This window comes from Globicephala melas, chromosome 15, assembly GCF_963455315.2.
Source record: "Globicephala melas chromosome 15, mGloMel1.2, whole genome shotgun sequence".
NCBI classification, from domain to species: domain Eukaryota; kingdom Metazoa; phylum Chordata; class Mammalia; order Artiodactyla; family Delphinidae; genus Globicephala; species Globicephala melas.
The window spans coordinates 3,697,286-3,720,641 of NC_083328.1; the positions used below are offsets into that span (position 1 = coordinate 3,697,286).

The window sequence follows — 23,356 nt, forward strand, 5'->3', positions numbered from 1 at the left end:
TCCAATTTGCACTCCCACCTGGAATCTAGATTTAAAAACCTACTCTGACTAAAACACTCCAGGGGCTCCAACAAGACCCCCTCCCCCAGGCTGGCTCCGGCTCTCTGCCCGCTTCCCCGGAATGGCTTCTCCCTTCCTCTGTTCCAGATCTACCAGCCTTCTTTCTGTCCCCAAATAGAATGAGCTTTCTCTGGTCTCAGGACTTTGCCCTGGCTGTCCCTCTGCCTAGAAGCCCCTTCCCACAAACCTCCCCACCAGGGGCTAGTCTCTCAGGCCCAGCGTCACCTTCTCAGAGTGGCCTTCCCTGACCACTAGACAATAATGCCCACCCATTCCCATAGACACATGCCATTGTCTGTCCCACCACCGTCTGCCATCTGATGCTTCCGCAAATGATTGTACCTGTTTATTGCCTACGAAACCCCATGGGGGCAGGGACCCTGATGTGTCCCCTGAATCCAGAACAATGTCTCACAGGCACCGAATAATTTTTATTTACACCCAGGGCGGCTCTGCATGGTTTCCTGCACTGGCCCTTTCAAAGCTCTGGGGCCGTGGGAAGCATCAGGCTCATTGACTTTGAGATTAATGACTGAACAACGGGCCACGTCCCCCTGGCCCACCCTCGCTCACCAGGGGTGGGTCTCCAGGCAGGAAGAGGGGCTAGTCTGGTGGAAAGTGAGGGGAGGGCATCCACGTAGGGGCTTGGCACGAGTCCTGGCAGGCACCTCTGTTGATCCCACAGGGAGGGCTCAGCCCTGGTTGGGGGCTTCCCATGGGCAGGCTCATCTACCTCCCACCTGGTTCTTGTTCTCCCCTTGAGGCTGGACCCCTTTCCGGGCAAGGAACACCCCCTCCCCTCATCGTGGACTCCTCCCAGGGCCTCAGCACGGGTCTCTTCTCTTAGGGCCAGGTTACAGATGCGCAATTGGAGGCTGGGAGAGAGGTGCGCGCCGGGACTGACAGCCCTGGGGAGGGTTATAATTCCACCTTCCTGGGAGAAAACTGAGGCTCAGTGATAGGAAGCGACCTCGTCAGGGTCTGATCCCAAGCGGCGAGCAGGGGGACCGCGGGCAGGGGGACCGCGGGCAGGGGTGGGGACCACGCGAAGGAGCGGCACAGGGGGCTGCGGCAGCCCCTAGACCTCTGTGGAATCCACACGTTTCTCCTGCCCGCGGAATCCTACTCATCCTTCAAAACTTGGATCAGCTCACCGGGTAACCTGTCCCACCCACTCCTCGAGCACCGCAGGCCTCCCCCGCGAGGCGACAAGGGTTGGTAGGGGTGGACGGGGTGCGGGGAGGGGGGCAGTAGGCCTGGGCACCCAGGCGGGGAGGTGGGCATGGGGGATGGCGACTAGATCAGCCACAGGTCACCCCAGGGTCGCCGGGACCACCATGTCCCCCGCGGCGTCTGGGGCCGCGACCTCAACCTCCGCCCCTCCCCCGCCTCTGCGGGCGCAGCGGGCGGGAGACGGAGGAGGAGGGCGGGGAAGGAGGAGGGGAGAAAGGGGCGGGGCTCCGCGGGGGTGGCGGGACGGGGCGGAGCGCGGGAGTCCCCGCCGTGCTCGCCGCTGCCGCTGCCGCTGCGCCCCCCGGACGCGGTCGCCGACGCCGGGGCCGGCCGACCCGGGACCCGCGGAGGACGCCGGCCGCGCTCGGCCCGAGGAGCGGTGCGGGGAGCGGGGCGCAGCGTTGCGGGGCGCGGGCGCCCGGGGGTCCCGGCGCGGGGGCGTTGGGCGCGGGCGGGGCTGGGAGCTTGGAGGACCCCAGGACCCGACCGGGCCGAGGTAAGCGGTCACCGCGGCGGAGGCGGGCGGTGGGCGGGGGGCGGACCGGCTGAGGCGGGGGGACCTGTCGGAGCCTTTGTCTGAGGCGCGCGCGGCCCGGCTCCGCGCCGGCTCCGGCCGCCGAGTCCAGGGATGGGGGCACGTGACCCCGGGGACCCTGAGTCCCCCACCTTCCCACCCCTATCCCGGAATGAGCGGGCTCCCACCCCCACCCTATCCAGCATCTGGACCGGACCAGCCCCCCAACCAGCCCATCTGCGAGCGCAGGACCCAGACCCGGGAAAGGGGGAGAGTGGCCGGCGGCTCCAGGCCCTGCTCAGGGCCAGGCGCCTCTGCGTCCCCGGGCACACCCTAAGCGTCCTTCCATCCCGAGTTCCCTCCTGGAACCTCCGCCGCGCCCCCTCACCCCTTCCCCCTGCCAGTCCCCTCCCAGCTCTTGGGATAGGGCTGGAAGAGGTGTGGCCTGCGCCCAGCGGTCGCCTCCGGGTGGTCCTGGGGTCTGCCCTTCGCCTGGGAGCGCAGGCCTGGGAACCAACTTTGTTGCCGACGGGGCTGGTCTCGCAGAAAGAGCCTGTGGGTGGGGGAGCTGCAGCACCAAGGCCAGGGGCCAGGGCCTGGGGCTGGGCACCCTAGGAGCCAGCCAGCTCCTGTGGCCAGTGCATTCATGCATCCTCCCCGGGCTCCAGGAAGCGGGTGGCCCCAGGGTCTTGAAACCCACTTTCCTGTGGGCAGAGCCAACAGGGAGGAGTTGGGCCAGTCCAGAAAGCTTGGCTGGGGAAAGAACAGCAGAGCGCATAAGCTGGCCCAGGCACAGGGGGCCAGGACCAGCCAAGGGCGTCCAGCCAGCCAGGGCTTGGGGCTCGTGAGGAGCCCGAGGCTCGAGGAGAGCTAACAGGCTGGCTTCCCAGATGGAATTCAGGCTCCCTTGTGCCCTCCGGCTGGAGCGCAGCCCTGAGAGGGGTCATCCTGGCCTTGGGGTTCAGACACCCAGCGTCTTCACAGTGCCCTGGGGCACAGTTAGAACCCTTGTCCGCTCAGTTGCCTCTGAAATGGGGGGAGCCAAAGGTGGTCGGCCTGGCGGGGCTCCCAATAGAAGCTGGACCCCTGGACCTGGCTCTCTGTGCCTCAGTTTCTCTTTCTGCAAAGTGGGGGCATGAGCCGGGCCTTCAGGACTGCTGGGGTCAGGAGAAGATCCCTGACCTGTTTGTCCATAAATTTTCATTAAAGGGGGACCCGGGAGGAGGAGGGGCGGATGGGGGGAGAGCTGGGGCTCTGGGCTGCGGGCGTGGAGTTGGAGGGGGTGTTCTGGAGGGGCGGGTTGAGGCCTGCAGCCCAGGAGAGGTGGGGGCAGCCTCGGGGCACCCCCTGCCCTGCCACCATGGAAGGTGGTATCAGGGGTCATGGGGCCGCCGCAGGGGGAGCCAGAGCACCTCCCGGGAGGCGGACTGCAGGAGCACGTGGGGACAGTGGCTGAGGGGGGCCCTGTGGGTGGCAGCTGCCCGCCTCACCCGCTGAGCGGGAGGGAGCAGTTGGGCGGCCTCCTGGCTTGTCGCGGAACACGTCCGCCTTCCCGGGGGGCGTGGCCTCTGGGCGGGGCGGAGACCTCAGCGGGGAGACCCGGCAGGTTTGGGGCGCCGGCAGGTTTGGGGCGCCGCCGCGTCTCTGTGGGGAACACGGCCCAGGGGGTCGGGGGTGCACAACCTCCAGGGCTGGAGGGAGGAGTGTCCGTTGTTGTAGACCGCCGCTCTGCCGCTGGCCCCTTCCCCGGCCCCACCCAGGACGCTGGGTGGCTGGGGACCGAGGGTGTCCAAGCCTCCAGTGCAGGGTCCTGCCTAAGGCCACAGTCATTCAAACCCAGGCCAAGCTCTGTCCTGTGTCTTGTTCGTCCCCCCCAGCTCCAGATGTGGCAGGAGGCCCGGGGCTGGGGGCAACAGGAAGAGCACCGAGACCAGAGGGGTTCACGCCTGGCTTCCCAGGCCCCGGAAGGAGAAGCCTGCAACCCTCCTCTCTGCTGCTCCTGGGTGCGCATCAAGCCCTGTCAGACCCCGGATGGCAAGAGCAGAATTTACCCAGTCCCCAGGGCCCACCTGGCATCAGGGATGGTTCCAGCTTGTCAGACCCCCACTAAAACTCTGTGGGGAGCAAGGAAGGGGGGAAGCCCAGGGGAGGCACTCCGTAACTGGTCAGCACACCCGTCTGGAGGCTGGGGAGCAGGTAAACTGAGGCAGGAAGGACGTTAGATGGGACAAGCAGAGGTGGGGGAGCTGGGCGTGGCCGGCGCCATCCTCAGAGAGACTCGGAGTAGCGCCGGGCACGTGGGATCCCTCGGGAAGCGGTCTGTCTCCCGGCTTCTTCCGTGGGTTCCCCCATACGTGCTCGGGGCGGCCCAGGAAGCGGAAGTGCTACGCTCAGTACCCAGTGCTTCCGTGTCCCATCTTTGTCTCGAATTCTCTACAGCGAATGTGTATCCTTTTGGCAATCAGATTAATTAATAAAAGTTGTCAGAAAAACAAACTGATCAATGTTTCAGGGAAAGAACTAGACCCCCCAACACCCACAGGGTCACCTACACATGGGGGTGTTACTCCCTCGAGGATCAATCAGCTCCTTCCTTTCCTCCAAAGATAAGGGCTACAGCTTTGAGCTGAGGCAAGAGAAACGGAGGAAGACCAAAGGGAGGACTTCCTGCTCGTCCACGTGGTCGGCCCCAGAACGGTGGCTCACGGTCCCACAGGCCTGGGTCCGGGTTCAGGCCCCACCGCTTACTGCCTATGAGATCGGGGTGGTGGGCCGGCGGGACGTTCACACTCTAACATCGGCTGTCAAATGAGTGAATGTCGGAACCCCCTCCCAGAGGGAGATGGTTCGTGGGACGCTCGAGCACAGTGCTGGCACACAAGTGTTCAGAATATTTCTCCCCCCGTCTCTTTCTCTCCGCTGTGCCCACTGCCGCCGCCCTCACGCGGGCCTCCAGCCTTGCTCTCCGCTGCAGCCAGGGAGCATCGTAAGACACAAGTCACGGGACGTCGCTCGTCCGTTCAGGTTTGTGTGCCCCTGCGTGCTGTTTCAAGGTGGGTGGGGTGGATAGAGACGGTGGTCCCCCGGGGGTGCAGGCTTGGCCGCGTGGCAGTGGGGCAGGGATCCCCTCCTGGCCTCCCCAGCCTGTGTCATCTGCTTTCCCCGCAGCAGGGCTGCCATGGGCTCGGTGGGCAGCCAGCACCTCCAGGAGCCCAGCGTGGCGAGCACGCCGCACAGGAGCGTGGTGATGAGCTTCGACAGCGGCCCGCTGGAGGAGGTGGCGGCAGGGGTAGCCCAGGCCCAGGGCAGTAGGGCCAGGGGCATCCCGATTTTCACGGACTCTGGTGAGTGAGCGTGCGGCCAGGGTGCGCGTCTGCCCCAAAGCAGGGACGGCTGTGGGAGCCTTTCCCGGGATGGGGAACCTTGTGGGGGGGTCACTGAGCCCGGGAGGCACCGTCGGTCAGGATGGATGAGATCTGCCGTGGTAACAAACGAGCCCACCGGCCCAGTGCCTTCACTAATGCCGGGTGCCCGGGGAAGGCTCCATCTTAACGTGGGTTTCCACGACCACTGAGGAGGTGGGAGGGCACAGGGTGAACCATGCACTGACCTGTATGTAAACTTCTGTCTACGACTGACGCATATGGCGTTGGCTGCATTCTTGGGTCAGAGCAAGCCATGCCTCACTTCAGTGGAGATGGGAAAGTGTCCGAAAAGAGGAGTGATGTGAGGTTCAAACACCCCAGTTTTGAGGACTTCCCTGGCGGTCCAGTGGTTAGGACTCCGCACTTTCACTGCCGAGGGTCCAGGTTCAGTCCCTGGTCAGGGAACTAAGATCCCACCAGCTGCACAGCACAGCCCCCAAAAAAACCCCAAGAAAGAAATATCCAGTTTTGCGCCTACCTGTGTCCCAGGGCAAGTGCCTCAGCCTTTCGGAGGCTCAGGTCCCCTACATGGAGGAAGTAGTCCAGTTGCCTGTGAGAGCAGACTTGCAGAGTGGGCAGTGTGCAGGTCTGGAGTTAGGCAGATTTGGGTTCGACCCCAGCTCCTGTCTCTGTCCACTCAGGGACCTTGGGTAAGTCACTGTTCTCTGGGCCTCAGTTTCTTCATCTGGAAAAGGGGAATGATCCTGGGGCCACCCTAATGTGCTTGCAACTGGATCCACAAAATGTCGCTTAAGACGTTTCCCGGCGCTCAGGAGGCCCCCCTGCAAGTGATAGCTCATTTGGGGGCTGGCTACAGGTTATACTAGGACCACTTCAGGCTCCGGCATGGAGACTTACTCTCAGCTTCCATCCCCTCTCTTTGCAGATGGGGAGTGGAGGTTCTGCGGGCTGAGACCCATGTTGGGTTGGGATAATCTCCCTGCACCCGTGTGTATGGACAGAGTCAGCTCGGGGCCCATCCCCAGGCTTCTCCTGGCCAGGTAGTGGATGCCACGTTGCCATGGCCATAGAATTGGATGGTGGCCATGGTGACCAGGGCAGTGGTGATTTTAGCTGTAATGGCTATGGTGACAGTGGCTGCATCAGCCAGGGTTCTACCAGAGCCAGCAGGAGACAGAGCTAGAAAGAGAGTTAAAGATGCAGTACAGATGTAGATGTATAGATATCCATATGCATTTATTATAGGACATTGGCTGGCTAAAGAGGAGGCTGGCTAAGCCAGTCTGAAGTCCATCAGGCAGGTGGTCAGGACGGAAGATGACAAGCAGGCTGGAATCCCAGGGGCACGAGCCGTTTGGGGTCCCTGAGTTCTGGGAAGGCCTCAGGGTCTTACCTGATTAGGTCAGGCCCACCCAGGGTAAACTCCCTTTTGATCAAACTTAAAGTAACTAAGGAGGGCCTTTGTGTGATTTTTCTGTGAAAGAAAAATCTTTTCACAGCAGCACCTCGGTCGGTGTTTGATTGAACAACAGGACTGTGGTTCCGCCTCCAAGTTGACCTACAAACTGACCATTACAGTCTACCCCTTACCAGCTTGCCTCCTATACACAGCTCCCTACACCATACTTAGTCTCCAGAGAAAGACACTAACAGTCAACCCCCCACCTACCAGGACGTAACGGACCCCCATATGAACAAAAACACACTAACCCTTTCCCCAAAGGACGCAAAGTCCTTGTGCGTTGATGTTCGCACTTCTCCTTTGATCCCCCAAACTTCAATACTGAGATACAGGGTTAACTGTTACGAACACATCTTACGTTAGATGATACGGGGGTGAGAAAGTGAATAAAATAAAAGCATTTGATTAATACATACACACACATATTCATATCAAAAAAAGGGAGCAATACTCATAACAGTCTCAGTTCTCATGTCTGTGACTAGTCCCATGATTGTAGCTGGTATTCTAACTACCTTCTCCCACCGCCCATCCCATATTCCATTTGCCCACCGTATTCATAACTACCTTCTCCCACCGCCCATCCCATATTCCATTTGCCCACCGTATTCTAACTACCTTCTCCCACCGCCCATCCCATATTCCATTTGCCCACCACAAGTATCTTAACTGGTCATGGTTCTTTGCCCGGTGGGTGACCCAAGCTTCATTATTTTTTTTTTTCTTGGCCGCGCCATGTGGCTTATGGAATTTTAGTTCCCCGACCAGGGATCAAACCTGGGGCCCCAGCAGTGAGAGTGCCAACTCATAACCACTGGACCAGCAGGGAATTCCCCCAGCCTTCATTCTTGAAAGCTCTGGATCACTAGCAGTCCTGCTGGACTTGGGTTGGTATCGTTTTGCATTGACTGTGTCCCAGGGATTGCACGTGCTGAGAGAGGCCGTGAGGAATCTCCTGTCTCGCGGACCTACTCTCTCACTCCCACACGGGAGCAACCTGACTTCCCAGTGATGACGGTCAGGATCTGTCCCCACAGCCAGAGCGGCCACCCTGCTCCCTGCAGGATCACTGTGTCTCGGGGGGGAACCGTTCCTCCCTTTGGAGCAAAGCCCTCCGGCCCAGCGGAGCCTCAAGTCCTGGGGGTGGGAAGCAAACATTTCGCTGGTGAAGCTCTAAGGGGCGTAGTGAGTGGTCCCACCCGCACTTCTGCCCGTGGTTCCTGGATGTGTGAACACTAACTGTAGGAGAATCAGCCCTGTATACTGGACGCTGGTTTAGAGCATCGGTGGCCTCCCAGAGGACACTGCCTCAGCCCCACCAGGTCTGGCCACCCAGCTGGTCCCAGAGCTGAGTCTCCAAAAGGCCGTTTCACTGTTCTCTCCAGCCAGCTGCTTCCGTGGCCATGATGGTGAGAGTCACGGTGGCAGCAGCCTCTTGGTAACGGCCAGTGGCTGTGGTGATGGCTGCACTGGCGTGGTATTGGTGGTTGTATGTCTGGCAGCCATGACTATGATGACTGGGGCAGCTGGGGCCGTGAAGGTGGAGAGCGGCCACGGTGACGGTGACCATGGTTACAGTGGCTGTAAGGTGATGATAACAGCTGTGATGTAGCAGCTGTGATGGGGATGGATGGTGGCCAGGGTGACGGCAGCCGTGATGCTGCTGGATACAGTGGCAGTGGCCACAGTGATGATGGACTGTGGGTATGGTGATGGTGGTCATGATGGTGGGTACGATGGTGACAGTGGCCATGGTGTTTGGTGACTTTTGATAATCGCCATGATGGTGGTGGCGTGGGCAGCTGTGGCCATAGTGATGGAGAGTAGCCACGGTCATGATGGCCTTGGTGGCTTGTATATGGTGAGAGTGGCCATGGTGATGGTAGCTAAGGTGGCAGTGCTTCTGGTGGCAGTGACAGCTGCATGGTGGGAGGCCGTGTCTGTGGTTCGGGTGGCAGCCGGAGTGGCTGTGGCTATGGTGGTCGTGATGGGGGTGCCGTGGTGGACTGTGGCCCCGATGTGGTGGTCGCGGCCGCGAATGGGCTGGTCCGCGTCTCACCTGGCGTCTGGGTTTGCGGGCAGAGGAGCCGGTGCCTGACGACCGCTACCGCGCCGTCTACTTTGCAACGCTCCTGGCTGGCGTGGGCTTCCTGCTGCCGTACAATAGCTTCATCACCGACGTGGACTACCTGCACCACAAGTACCCAGGTGGGTCCCCCACAGTCGCGTCCTGCCATCGCATGCGGCCCTGCACACGTGACTCAGGCCTGCCACCCTCCAGAAACCCCTTGGGCGGGACCCCACTTGGGGAGCCCGTTTTATTCAAACCCTAGCTCGGCTGTGAATTGCTGTGTGACCCCAAGGGCAGCCACTCACCCTCTCTGGGCTGTCAGCCCCTTTGGGGCAGAGGGAGGAAGCAGTGCCTGGCGGGAGCAGGTGCAGAGGGTGGGGCTCCCCTGAACCCCTGTTACCCTGCCCCCCACCAGGGACCTCGATTGTGTTTGACATGAGCCTCACCTACATCCTGGTGGCGCTGGTGGCTGTGCTCCTGAACAACGCGCTGGTGGAGAGGCTGAGCCTGCACACGAGGATCACCGCGGGTACGCTGCCCGCTGCCCACCCGGCTCCCGGCCCTCACACCTGGCCGTCACATGCCCTCCATTCCCTGCGTGCGCCTCACTCTCCTCGTCTGTAAGATGGGCGCACCTCCTAGGAATGTCATGGGGTTCAACTATGAAAACAGTGTCAGGCCCGTGTGCGTGTAACACGTGCTGGCATGATGCCTGCGCCTGGCGAGGCTGCTGTGCACCCCACGTGTGTCCCGGGGCCCTTGCTCTTCCCTGCTCTTCCTCTCCCATTTGTCTCCATGGTAACATTCAGCTTCAAAACACAGCTCGAGGCGCCTCCTCCAGGAAGCCTTCTGGGTGCCCCTCCTAGAACTCTAAGATGTCCCCGCCCTCCCAGTATTAAGGGGAAAGGCAGAGAGAGGGCACCTCAGACCTGGCTCCATGTTGGGGGATGAGGGGGCTCCCCCAGCCCACCATCGAGTGCCACCTCTCTGGCCTCTCCCCACACAGGCTACCTCTTAGCCTTGGGCCCCCTCCTGTTCATCAGCATCTGCGACGTGTGGCTGCAGCTCTTCTCTCGTGACCAGGCTTATGCCATCAACCTGGCTGCGGTGGGCACCGTGGCCTTCGGCTGCACAGGTAGGGCCAGGGGCCGGGGTGGGCTGAGCCCCTGGGTGCCCACTGCGGGCCGTCCCACCGGCCCTGTTCGTGTGCTGGGGGCATGTTAATACAGGGTGAGCCAGACTCAGTGCCGGCACGTTTCCACGTGCACATGGGCGAGTCTGCTTTCACACATGCACGCACGCTGCACACCCAAAGGGCTGCGTGCGCTGGTCACACACACAGTCAGAGCACACACTCCACACACATGTCCACATGCCCACATGCCATGTGGACATGGAGGCAGTTCCCTGGTTTTCTCAGGTATAAACCAGGCTTCACAACCTCTCCTGCCCATGTCACCGTGTCACTGTGTTTCTCTTGGGCGGTAGCTTTCAAATTTTTTTTTTAATTTTTTATTTTGAAACTGTTTCAAACCTATGGAAAGTTAAGAATAATATAATGAGTTCCCATATACCTTTCACCTAGATTCACCAATTGTTAACATTTTGCCACATGTGCTTTCTTTCCTTTGCTGGCTTTCTCTGTTCCCCCTCCCTGCCCCCAACTTCTTTTTTTTTTTTAATAAGAATCTTTTTTAAAAATATGTATTTATTTATTTGGCTGCGCTGGGTCTTAGTTGCGGCACGCAGGATCTTCGCTGCCGAGTGTGGGAGCTTTAGTCGCGGCATGTGGGATCTAGTTCCCTGAACAGGGATCGAAGCCGGGCCCCCTGCACTGGGAGCGCGGAGTCTTAACCACTGGACCACCAGGGAAGTCCCCCTCCTCCACCTTCTAAAGTATATGTATTATATGAAATTTCCCCTAAATATATATAAATAGAAAATGTATGTTTTGTCCTTAAACCGTTTGGGAATTACTTGCAGACATCATCATGCTTCTTTGCCTAAATGGTAACAGTTCAGGGTGTTTAACAGCTAAACCTAAAACATCTCTTCTAGAACCACATTTACAATTGCCAAAATTGGGACATTTAACATTGATACAATACTATCATCAGATCTACAAGCCATAATCATTTCACTGTTTGTCGCGGTAATGTCCTGTACAGCATTTGGTTTTTCTGACCCAGGACCCAGCCCAGGGTCACACGTTACATCACTGGTCACATCTTTAGTCTCCTTTAATCTGAAAGGTCCTCAGCCTTTCTCTGTCTTCTGTGGCAATGATGTTTGCAAAGGTCCAGGCCAATTGTTCTGTTGATCGTGACTTCCAGAAAGAGATACATTTCACATTATGACCCAGCACACATGTGTGCGTGTGTATGTGTGTGTGTGTGTTTATAAATGAAATCAAGGCTCTGTGAAATAATATTCTCAATCCAGGCTTTGTACTCAGGTCTGCTCTGTTCTATTTCATTAAAAAAAAAAATGCTGATAACCCCACCAGGAAGGAGATGCTAGTTTGCCAGCCCTGCTCCAGGGTTTACTTCCAGGCGTGGAGTCACTAGACCGCAGGGCTTGAGCCAGTACATTTTCATTTTCCCCAGATACTGCTGCACTTCTGTCTTGTTGGTCAGGATGAGACGTTATGCTGTGGTAACAAACGAGCCCAGAGATCTCAGTGGCTTCTCAGAACCGGCCTTATTTCTGGCCCTTGCTGCACATCCAGCGTGTCGGTGGGGTTATTTCCACACTCACTCGGACTGCCGGTGGCTCCCCGTCTGTAACACATGGCCTCTTCTGTGGCCGCCCCTGGGGAAAGACAGACCAGAAGACCACGTGGGCTTTTCCTACCTGGTCCAGGAGTGACGCGTGTCATTTCTGCTTGGGTGTCAATGACCAGAGGAGGTTGGGGAGTCTGGCCAGCCCCGGGGCGGGGACGTCGAAGGCAGGACTGTGCTATGCAGGGGGTGGTGCTGTTTCCACCCCACCCCGCGAGGGGATTGGACAAGGTCCCTCTGCCCCCAGTGGTGTTAATGTCTTTTCCCAGCAACCCTTGCCAACAGTGTTCTCAAACTTCTGAATTCTGTTCCAAGCAAACAGGTGATAAGTGGTGTCTCATGGTTACTTCTCTCTCTCTCTCTCAAGTGCAGCAATCCAGCTTCTACGGGTACACGGGGATGCTGCCCAAGAGGTACACGCAGGGGGTGATGACGGGGGAGAGTGAGTATCTGCGGACCCCAGAGCTGCCTAGGCTCTGCGACCCTCTTCCTGGGACCGAGGCGGGGCTGGCGATCGCCTGGCTGGTGGGGGGCCGGACTCCCAGACAGGAGGGATGAGGTTGTGATAGGCGTGGTCTCTTTGGGTGCAGAGTCCTCTGTGATGTGAGGAGCACGTGCCACACTCTGAGCATGGGTCTCGAGTGTCTCGCAGCGTCTGTGCAAGGCGTGCGTTTCGTGTGTGCATGTGTGTGCAGGGCAGCTCATCTACACCCGTGACGTCAAGTGCCGGCCCCCAGCACCAAGCTCTCCTCAGAGCCCCACCCCCACTTGGCAACTCAGATTCCCTTTCCCAAGCCCAACACGTCATCCCACCGGCCCCTGCTCAGTGAAGGGCACCCCCTTGCTCAAACCTGAGACCTACCCGACACCCAGTGCTCTAAGTCCCTGCAGGTCATGTGGACCTGCCCTCCGGGGTGATCCCTGCGCCCCAGCCCCGGTCCGAGCAGCCGACTCCCCCTCTTGTCTTGCTGCCCTCCAGCACGGGGGCCGCCCCACCCTCAGCCCAGCCGCAAGCACTTCGGAGCACCTCGTCCAGATGTCCTCAGTCTTCCTTCCGGGCCTGGATGGGCCAGGCTCAGCCGTGCTGTGGGGCAGGACTCAGGTGGACTCTGGGCCCCATTTCTCTCCTTTGGGGTGCTCTGTACCCTCTACATACGGTGAGGCCCACCAGGTGCCCCCAGTGCTCCAAGCCTCGCGTCTGTGGAGTTTGGTTCCGAGAAGGTACCCCGCTTGCCGTGACCCCCACCACCTTCCCCTGTGACCTTAGGACCCCACCCACCTGGTTCCAAGCCCACCACTTCCTTTCAGCTCCGCAAACACAAACATGTAGAGCTCATGCCCGCCCTCTGCCAACGGACGCTCGCCCCCTCGTCTCTGCCTGTCCCCCCAAATCCTGCACAATCATTGGTGTTTTTCTGCGACCTGTTTGGGGCCTCTCCCCAACGAGCCCAGAAGGAAGGGCCTGCATGCGTTGTCCCCACTGTGTCCTCAGGGCGGACGGTGCCGGGCACACAGCAGACACGTGATCAGTGCGCCTGGGGTGGGGTGTGTGTGAGCCGGGAGCAGGGGCCAGAGAGGGGCGGGCTGCGCCGGCGCATCCTGCGGGCAGCCACGGCGTGTCCGCGTCCCAGGGCTGCGGGGCGGGGCCGAGTGGGCGGGGTCGCCCGCGTCACGGCCCCTCCCCCCGCAGGCACGGCGGGCGTGATGGTCTCCCTGAGCCGTATCCTCACGAAGCTGCTGCTACCCGACGAGCGGGCCGGCACGCTCATCTTCTTCCTGGTCTCCGCGGGCCTGGAGCTGCTCTGCTTCCTGCTGCACCTGCTGGTACGGGGCAGCCGCTTCGTGCTCTACCACACGGCGCGGCCCCGCCCCAGCCACACGGCCGGCTACCGCGTGCACCACGACGTGGCCGCCGAGGACGTGCACTTTGTAAGTCGCGAGGTCGGCGGAGGGAGCCGGGAGGCCCGGCACGGCCGCCGCCCCGTCCCAGCCGAGCTCCTCCAGCCGCGCCCCGCTGTCGCTGTCGTCTCAGGCTCCAGCTCCTCCTGTGGCCCGAGGCTCCTACCCACGGGCCCTCCTTCGTCCTGTGGACCAAGGTTTCATCCCTTGGTGACACCACACACCTGAGGCCTGAGGCCCCCTGGCTGTGACAGCCCACACCTGAGGCCTTAACCTCCCCACCCCCCCGGTGTGATGGCCCACACCTGTGGCCTCCCCCGCAGGCCCGCGCGGAGCCATCCTGGGGAGCTGGGGCGCCCCGGACACTGCGCGGAGCCAGAGGCCGGCTGAGACAAGGCCCACATCAGAAACCGGAGCCCCCTTAATGGTCACGGAGGGTCCGCGAGTGGCTCTGGGCTGAGACCTGAGCCGTGCGGAGGGGTGTGAGGACCCACACGAAAGGCGTGGGGGCGGGGCGTGGGGGGGTGGGCAGAGGGAAGCGCACGCGCAGAGGCTCCGGGGCGTGGGAGGAGCTTGGCGTGTTTGCTGGACGGCGATGAAGCGGCCGGCAGGAGCCTCCGGGGGCCTCTCACCCAAACGCGTCCCACCCTGTACCCCCTCCAGGAGCACCAGGGCCCAGGCCTGGCCAACGGCGGGTCCCCGAAGGACAGCCCAGCCCACGAGGTGACCGGCGGCGGGGGAGCCTACACGCGCTTTGATGTGCCTCGGCCGAGAACCAGGCGCAGCTGGCCCTCCTTCCGAGGTGGGGCGGGCTGGGCCCCGGCGTCCCGTGTCTCGTCTGCGCGCGGAGGGCAGGGGGTGTTCCGGCGGGCTGGGGCCGCTTAGGTGTGCGGCCTCCTGACGCCGCCGGCCTCCCACAGCCCTGCTGCTGCACCGCTACGTGGTGGCCCGCGTCATCTGGGCGGACATGCTCTCCATTGCCGTGACCTACTTCATCACGCTGTGCCTGTTTCCGGGTCTCGAGTCCGAGATCCACCACTGCATCCTGGGCGAGTGGCTGCCCATTCTCATCATGGCCGTGTTCAACCTGTCTGACTTCGTGGGCAAGGTGGGCGCCCCCGCCAACCCTCCCGGCCCTGGGGGAGGACGCCGTGGGTGGGGGCAGCAGACGCCAGGGTCACTGCGGGAGCCGCGGGGAGGGTCCCCGGGGAGGCGCAGGCCCCAAGCAGAGGCTGCACGTGGCTCCTGGTGGGGAGGGCGGGAGCAGAGCCACGGTCCAGACCGCAGCTGGGAGCAGTTGGGGGAGGCGGCGCTTGCCCCACCCTCACTAGTTGAGCACAGGTGGGGGCACACGGAGGAGGGCACCCAGAAATGGCTGGCCTGTCGTTGGTCTTCTGTAGAAGAACGCAAGGCTTAGAGAGGGAAAGCCATCTGCTTGGGGTCACACAGCTGGGAGGTCTGAGAAACTCGAGTCTGTGCTTCCCGAGGGAGCAAAGTTTAGTTAGTGGGTTCAGCTGCTGCCGCTTCGTACGTGTTGATGCAGGTGGGCCTGATCCTCTGGGCCTCTGTATCCTCGTTTCTCAAATAATGTCAAGAGCCCCACCCGGCGAGGGTGCTGTGCAGGCTGAACAGGGGCACGTGTGTCGTGTTTGGCTGGGTGCCGGGCACACAGCGAGGACTGTGTGTCGCCATATGAGGGGTTTGGTGGACAAAGGTGGGAAAGGATGGGGACACAGCCTGAGCCGGGAGTGTCTAGGGATAGGGGTGTGTCTGGAGGCTGCCGGGAAGACGCAAGGGGAGTGGCATGGGCCCGCATGTCTGTCTCCCCACAGATCCTGGCGGCGCTGCCCATGGACTGGCAGGGCACCCACTTGCTGGCCTGCGCCTGCCTCCGTGTGGTCTTCATCCCCCTCTTCATCCTGTGCGTCTACCCCAGCAGCACGCCCGCCCTCCGCCACCCGGCCTGGCCCTGCATCCTCTCCCTGCTCATGGGCATCAGCAACGGCTACTTCGGCAGCGTGCCCATGATCCTGGCGGCGGGCAAAGTGAGCCCCAAGCAGCGGGAGCTAGCAGGTAAGGCCCTGCTCGCCTGCAGGACTGTCCACTGTCAGGCAGGGAAACCCAGGCCCGTAGAAGTCAAGACCACACAGCGAGAAGCTACCTTTGGGTCCCAGGGTCAAGTCAGCCTCGGAGCTCGTAGCTTGGGGACGTTCGCCAACCGCTTCCCCCCTCGTTCATCTCACAGCTGCTTGGTGAGCCCCTGCCGTGCACCAGGCACTGTTCTAGGTTCTGGGGACACTGGTGACAAAACAGTGATCCCTGTGTTTGTGGGGTTGACAGTCCAGAGGTGACAAAGAGACAACAAAATGATGTAATGTGTTGGAAGGTGATGAGCGTGGTTGAGGAATGTAAAACAGAGTAATGGGACGAGGGAGTCGTGGTAGGGGGTTCACAGTGGAAGCAGAGCAGTCTGGGAGGGCTTCACTGAGGAGGTGACTTGAGCAGAGACCTGGAGAAGGTAGTGAGGGGCCACGTGACAATGCAAGGGAAGAGTGTTCGGAGTGGCGGGGATAGCATGTGCAAAGGCCCTGGGGCAGGGGGCGGCAGTGGAGTAGTAAACAGGTGGGAGGGGCCTGGAAGAAAGTGCTGGATTCTGGATCCGTTTTGACTGCAGGGCCCACGGGGCCAGCTGATGGACTAGGAGATGGAGTATGAGAAAAGGACGGGGGATGGGGCGAGGGGGGAGGTCAAGAAGGACTCTCAAGGGGGGCCTGCTGCTCAGGGCAAGAAGGTTGGATTGCCGTCAAGTGAGATGGGGAGGGGGCCGTGTGGGAAGGGGCACTGGAGGGGGGTTCTGGACACAGTAGGTTCAGGAAGCCCAGTAGACATCCTAAGTGGCCCATGACGAGGAAGCAGTTGGAGGTAGGAGGCTGGAGAGAAAGAGGAGCAGGCGAGGCCTGGAGCGCCCAGCACTTTCAGTCAGGGTGGAACAGTCCTGGGGCGGCCACCTCCCAGGTGGGAGCTGGCCGTGGTCACTGCTTCACACCTGAGAAGCTAGGGCTTCGGCTCCAGCCCTCGCTGTGGCCCCTCCCGCCAGCTGAGGTCTGGTCCTGTCTGCAGGGAACACCATGACTGTGTCCTACATGACGGGGCTGACGCTGGGCTCGGCCGTGGCCTACTGTACCTACAGCCTCACGCGGGACGCCCACGGCACCTGCCCCGACCGCTCCGCCGCCAACGCCTCCTTCCCCGCCGGCCTCTGAGCCAGGCCTGGGCCCCCAGCCCTGCCCAGGGAGGGCTGCCGGGGCCCTTCCCCACCCCTGCCTGCAGTGCCTGCGGGGCCCCGGCCTCCTCCCCGTGCCAATACCGCCACCCTCTCTGGGCCCACCTGCCCTCACTCCGGCCCCAAGGTTCTGCCAAGTTCTCGGAGGCCTGGACATGTGGCTGCCACAGGGTCCCGCCAGCACTGTGTTCTGTGTTCCGTCTCACGCCGCCCTTTGCCACCTGCGTGTGTCTGGTGGTCCCAGTGCCAGCCAGGACAGTGACAGACCACCAGCTGGTGTCCCCTTCTGGTGACCCTCACCTGGCTCTGCTTTGAGGGCCCCATGGCCCCAGCCACACCGTCCTCAGCACCTCCTTCACTGGGGACCCCTTGCCCCCAGGTCTCCCCCGTTCCCGTTCTTAAACGCTGGGTCTCCCCAGCAAAATGCGTTTGCCGTGAAGGAGCTGTAAGCTCTGGGTCTGAATGGTTTCAGACCACGGTCTGCGCTGGCCTTTTTGCAACCCCAGCTTTGGTGCTGGCCTGGGTGCACCCACCCCATGCCAGCACCCCGCGTGCACCCTGGTACCCACCTGATGCCACAGGCCTGGGCGTCTGTGCCTGCCTGGGGACCCCCGATGACTTCTCCGGATCCTCCACCTGTGATACAGGAGGGGGACAGTTTGGGGGCCGCAAAGCAGGGCCCACACCCTGGCTAAAGTCACCCTGTGACCTAGGCCTTGAGCCCTGTCCAGGGAGGCCCAAGGAGGGACAGACATGCCGGAGTCCCTGGCAAGTAGGAAGGGGTGGGGTCCCCCCAGAGGTCCGGGCTGGCTCGGTGCCCCGAGCTGGGGGCATTCCCAGATCATCCTGCCAAAGGCGGGCTTCTCTACGGGGAGGACAGGTACCCACGGCACCGCTGTGACCACCCTGCCCCTCTGCGTCTGGTGTCCACCCGTCTGTCCACTAACTGTACCGCACTGGCCATTAAAGATGAGGGCAGAGCAACTGCCCCACCGCCGCCTCCAAGTAGCGTCTGTGCCGCCATCGCAGCCCCTGCGGTGGGAGGAGGGGTCCTGGCGGGACACGGCCCACGACTGGGAACGCAGGCTTCCCTCCAGGCACCTGGTAGGCCCAGGACAGATTTGTGTGGAGGGGCGGACAGTCGGGGTGGGGAGAGGAAGCATTTGGGGTTTAAAGGGCACCTTGGTGCCCCTTTGGCCCTCAGAACAGTCAGAGACGGTGGCTGCGTCGCGCCCACTCGAAGGGGGAGAAAAGGAGGGGAGATAGCTTGCCCCCTGCCCCCTGCCCTGAGGGGTCAGAGCCAGGACTGGACGCTGAGCGTTCGGGGGTCCCATCCCGGCTCTGTTGCTGATGTGTGTGGTTTGGACAAATTCCTCCACTATCCTATGTTTCAGTTTCCCCAAGACGGGTTGCCCCGCTCTTCGACGTGGGTTCCGTGGAGGAGGGTTGGGGAGGAGGAGGCCGGCTGCCTGAGGGTGGCCTGTGCTCCAGGCAGGCCCGCGACCTTGGGGACACACCCACCTCCGGACAGACACCGCCCCCTGCAGCCACGTGGGTCAAGACCACGCGGTGCGCCGCACCAGGGGCCGATTGGTGGCGCCAGCGTGCCGCTCATTCCGAGACTGGGTATGTGGGGGTGGGGCACGCACTACCTCGTGACTCAGTTTCTCTGAAACGGGAGGACCGTCGGAGCCCTTCCCCAGCCACACACCGAGCTGACTGCCTTCGTCATGGCCGCACCGTTCCCTCCACACACCGCCCTCAAATAGCAAAGCCGGGTGGCCGTCCGTGTCCCATCCACGTGCGGTGTGCTGGGTTGCTGGGCAGGTGCCCGTGGGGGCCGGCCTGAGCTGCCCTGGGTAGGGGGCAGGTGGCAACGCCAGGACCTGGGCCCAGCCTCCCCAGTCCCGGTAGGGCTGCCGCCCCTCCATTGCACACTGGCTCAGGGCCACCCAGACCGGCAGCACTGCTGTCATTCCTTCCAGTGTGGGTGCAGCCGGGAGGGCTCTGCGCCACGTGTTTTTGTTCTGTGTTTTGTTACTGCCTCGCTCTTAACAGCAGCCCCAGTTGTAGCCTCCTCCACTCTCCTCCTTTTTTTCTGAAGTGTGACTGACGTACAGTATTATGTGAGTTACAGGTGTATAGTATAGTGACTCACAGTTTTTAAGGATTGAGCTTCATTTATAGTTATTATAAAATATTGGCTATATTCCCCATGTTGTACAAATATCCTTGTAGCTAATTTTACACCTAATAGCTTGTACCTCTTACTCCCCGACCCCTATCTTTCCCTTCCTCCTTTTCCTCTCCCCACTGGTCACCACTAGTGTGTTCTATCTGTGAGTCTGTTTTTTTTACGTTATAGTCACTAGTTTGTTGTATCTTTTAGATTCCACATATAGGTGATATCACAGTATTTGCCTTTCTCTGTCTGACTTATTTTACTTAGCGTAATGCCCTCCCAAGTCCATCCATGTTGTTGCGTATGGCAACATTTCGTTCTTTTTTATGGCTGAGTAGTATTCCATAGTATATATGTTCCACACCTTCTTTATCCATTCATCTGTTGTTGGACACTTAGATTGCTTCCACATCTTGGCAGTTGTAAATAATGCTGCAGTGAACGGGGGGTTGCATGTATCTTTTTGAATTAGTGTTTTGGGAGTTTTTTTGTATATATACCCAGGAGTGGAATTGCTGGGTCATATGGTAGTTCAATTTTTAGTTTTTTGAGAAACCTCCATACTGTTTTCCACAGTGGCTGCACCAGTTTACATCCCAACAGTGTACAAGGGTTCCCTTTTCTCTACATCCTCGCCACTATTTATTATTTATGTTCTTTTTGATGATAGCCATTCTGACAGGTATGAGGTGATATCTCATTGTGGTTTTGATGTGCATTTCCCTGATGATTGGTGATGTTGAGCGTCTTTTCACGTCCCTGTTGGCTATCTGTATGTCTTCTTTGGAAAAACGTCTGTTCAGGTCTTCTGCCCATTTTTTAATCAGGTATTTTTTTTTTATGTTGAGTTGTATGGACTATATATTGATATGCTAGATATTAACCCCTCATTGGTCATATCATTAACAAATATTTTCTCCCATGCAGTAGGATGTCTTTTCGTTTTGTTGATGATTTCCTTTGCTGTGCAAAAAGCTTTTAAGTTTAATTAGGACCCATTTGTTTGTTTTTGCTTTTATTTTCTTTGCTTTAGGAAACAGATCCAAAAAAATACTGCTACGATTTATGTCAAAGAGTGTTCTGCCTATGTTTTCTTCTAGGATTTTTATGGTTTCTGGTCTTAACATTTTTTTGAGTTTATTTTTGTATATGGTGTTAGAAAGTGTTCCAATTTCATTCTTTATATGTAGTTGTCCAGTTTTCCTAGCACCACTTGTTGAAGAGACTGTCTTCTCCACTGTATATTCTTGCCTACTTTGTTATAGATTAATTGGCCATAAGTGCACAAGTTTATTTGTGGGCTCTCTGTTCTGTTGATCTATTTGTATGCTTTTGTGTCAGTACCTTAGTATTTTGATTATTGTAGCTTTGTAGTACAGTCTGAAGTCAGGGAGCATGATTCCTTCAGCTCTGTTCTTCTTTTTTGAGACTGTTTTGTCTATTTTGTGTTTCCATACAAATTTTAAAATTATTTGTTCTATTTCTGTGAAAAATGCCATTGGTATTTTGATTGGGATTGCACTGAATCTGTAGATTACCTTGGGTAGTATGGGCATTTTAACAATATCAATTCTTCCAGTCCAAGAAGACAGTGTATATTTCCATCTGTTTGTGTCATCTTCAATTTCTTTCATTAATGTCTTACAGTTTTCAGAATACAGGTTTTTTCCCCTAGGTATTTTTTTATTTTTGATGTGATGGTAAATAGGATTGTTCCTTGATTTCTCTTTCTGATAGTTCATTGTTAGTGATTCAGGATGCAGCCAATTTTTGTATATTAATTTTGTATCCTCCAATTTTACCAAATTCACTGATGAGGTCTAGTAGTTTTCTGGTGGTATCTTTAGGATTTTCTACGTATAGTATCATGTTATTTGCAAACAGTGATCGTTTTACTTCTTCCTTTCCAGTTTGGATTCCTTTTTCTTTTTCTTGCCTAATTGCTGTGCCTAGGACTTCCAATACTATATTGAATAAAAGTGGCGAGAATGGGCATTCTTGTCCCTAATCTTGGAATGCTTGCAGTTTTTCACCATTGAGAATGATTTTAACTGTGGGTTTGTCATATATGGCGTTTATTATGTTGAGGTATGTTCCTTCTATGCCCACTTTATGGAGAGTTTTTTTATCATAGTGGATGTGGAATTTTGTCAAAAGCTTTTTCTGTATTTATTGAGATGATCATTTGGTTTTTATTCTTCAGTTTGTAATTTGGTGTATCACATTGATAGATTTGCAGATATTGAAGAAGATCCTTACATTCCTGGGATGTCCCACTTGATCATGGTGTATCATCCTTTTAATGTACTGTTGGATTTGGTTTGCTAATATTTTTGAGGATTTTTGCATCTGTGTCATCAGTGATATTGGCCTTTAGTTTTGTTTTTCGAGATATCTTTGTCTGGTTTTGGTATCAGGGTGATGCTTGCCTCATAGAATGTACTTGGAAGTGTTCCTTCCTCTGCAATTTTTTGGAATAGTTGGAGGAAGATAGGTGTTAAGTTTTTTCTAAATGTTCGATTGTATTCACCAGTGAAGCCATCTGGTCCTGGACTTTTGTTTGTTGGGAGTTTCTAAATTACTGATTCAGTTTCATTACTGGTAATTGGTCTGTTCATATTTTCTATTTCTTCCTGGTTCAGTCCTGGGGGATTGTATATTTCTAAGAATTTGTCCATTTCTTCTAGGTTGTCCATTTTATTGGCATATAGTTGCTTGTAGTAGTCTCTTAAGATCTTTTGTATTTCTGTGGTGTCAGTTGTACTTCTTTTTTATTTTCGATTTTATTGCTTTGGGCCTGCTCCCCCCCCCCCTTTTTTTTTTCTTGGTAAGTCTGGCTAAAGGTTTATCAAATTTGTTTATCTTTTCTAAGAACCAACTTTTAGTTTCAGCTTTTAGTTCTTTTTTCTTTCTTTCTTTTTTGTCTCTATTTCATTTATTTCTGTTCTGATCTTTATGATGTCTTTTCTTCTACTAACTTTGGGTTTTGTTTGTTCTTTTTGTAGTTCCTTCAGGTGTAAGGTTAGATTGTTTGACATTTTTGTTTCCTGAGGTAAGCTTGTATCACTATAAACTTCCCTCTTAGAACTGCCTTTGCTCTGTCCCATAGATTTTGGATCATCATTTTTTTCGTTTCCACTTCTCTCTAGGTATTTCTTTATTCCCTCTTTGATTTCTTCAGTGATCCATTGGTTGTTCAGTAACATATAGTTTAGCCTTCACGTTTGTGTTTTTTGCAGTTTTTTCTTTATAGTTGATTTCTAGTTTCATAGCATTGTGGTCGGAAAAGCTGCTTGATATAATTTTAATTTTCTTAAGTTTACTGAAGCTTGTTTTGTGGCCCAGCATGTGATCTATCCTGGAGAATGTTCTGTGTGCACTTGAATTTGTATTCTGCTGCTTTCAGATGGAATGTTCTATGTATATCAGTTGAGTCCATCTGGTCTAATGTGTCATTTAAGGCCATGTTTCCTTACTGATTTTCTATCAATGGATGATCTGTTCACTGATGTAAGTGGGGTGTTAAAGTCCCTTACTATTATTATGTTACTGTCAGTTTCTTTCTTTATGTCTGTTAATGTTTTCCTTATGTATTTTAGGTACTCCTGTGTTGTTTGCATATATATTTACAATTGTTACATTTTCTTCTTGGATTGATCCCTTGATCCTTCTTTGTAGTGTCCTTCTTTGTCTCTTCTAACAACAGTCTTTATTTGAACTCTATTTTGGGGAATTCCCTGGCGGTCCAGTGGTTAGGACTCCACGCTTTCACTGCAGGAGGCCCGGGTTTGATCCCTGGTCAGGGAAGGAACTAAGATCCCACAAGCTGCATGGCGTGGCCAAAAAAAAAAAAAAAAAAATCCTGAAGTCTATTTTGTCTGAAAAGTATTGCTACTCTAGCTTAGTTTTGATTTCCATTTGCATGGAATATCTTTTTCCATCCCCTCACTTTCAGTCTGTTATGTGTCTCTAAATCTGAAGTGAGTCTCTCATAGGCAATATATATGCAGGTCTTTTTTTTTTTTTTTATCAATTCAGCCACTCTGTGTCTTTTGATTGGAGCATTCAGTCTATTTATTTACATTTAAGGTAATTATTGATATGTATGTTTTTATTGCCATTTTGCTAATTGTTTGGGGGTTGTGTTTGTAGGTCTTCTTTTCCTTTCTTCTTTTGTTCCCTTGTGATTTGATGACTGTCTTTAGTGTATTGTATTCCTTTTTCTGTTTGTATGTGTATCTATTATAGGTTTTGACGTTTTTTTGTTTTAGTATTTTTACTGAAATATAGTTGATTTGCAGTGTTGTGTTAATTTCTGCTGTACAGCAAAGTGACTCAGTTTTACACATATATACATTATTTTTAATATTCTTTTCCATTATAGTTTGTCATAGGATATTGAACATAGTTCTCTGTGCTATACAGCAAGACCTTGTTTATCCATTCTATATATAGAAAAGCTTACATCTGCTAACCCCAGCCTCCC

The 23,356-nt window shown here is 56.4% G+C and overlaps 1 protein-coding gene across 2 annotated transcripts; it reads left to right on the forward strand.

Moving 5' to 3' along the window:
- Nucleotides 1-1,745: 1,745 nt before the first annotated feature.
- SLC29A4 (solute carrier family 29 member 4) lies at nucleotides 1,746-17,657 on the forward strand. 2 transcript variants are annotated; one of them, XM_060284902.1, is made up of 13 exons: nucleotides 1,747-1,789; nucleotides 3,685-3,810; nucleotides 4,764-4,831; nucleotides 4,979-5,151; nucleotides 8,738-8,863; nucleotides 9,142-9,255; nucleotides 9,733-9,861; nucleotides 11,874-11,948; nucleotides 13,197-13,435; nucleotides 14,069-14,207; nucleotides 14,326-14,513; nucleotides 15,238-15,478; nucleotides 16,526-17,657. In XM_060284902.1, exons 2-13 carry the CDS (start codon nucleotides 3,691-3,693, stop codon nucleotides 16,666-16,668), a joined length of 1,755 nt encoding a protein of 584 aa, XP_060140885.1. In that variant the 5' UTR covers nucleotides 1,747-1,789; nucleotides 3,685-3,690; the 3' UTR covers nucleotides 16,669-17,657. The 2 variants fall into 2 exon arrangements, with proteins under 2 accessions (XP_060140886.1, XP_060140885.1); XM_060284903.1 differs by lacking the exon at nucleotides 3,685-3,810 and having other exon boundaries at nucleotides 1,746-1,789.
- Nucleotides 17,658-23,356: the final 5,699 nt, after the last annotated feature.

What these genes read in the sequence shown, in the direction of transcription:
- SLC29A4 (XM_060284902.1), top strand. Translation starts at nt 3,691, where the DNA reads ATGTGGCAGGAGGCCCGGGGCTGGGGGCAACAGGAAGAGCACCGAGAC. An exon ending in CGTGGCCTTCGGCTGCACAG is followed by an intron (nt 9,862 to 11,873) that starts GTAGGGCCAGGG and finishes CTCTCTCTCAAG; the next exon opens with TGCAGCAATCCAGCTTCTAC. An exon ending in CAAGCAGCGGGAGCTAGCAG is followed by an intron (nt 15,479 to 16,525) that starts GTAAGGCCCTGC and finishes TCCTGTCTGCAG; the next exon opens with GGAACACCATGACTGTGTCC.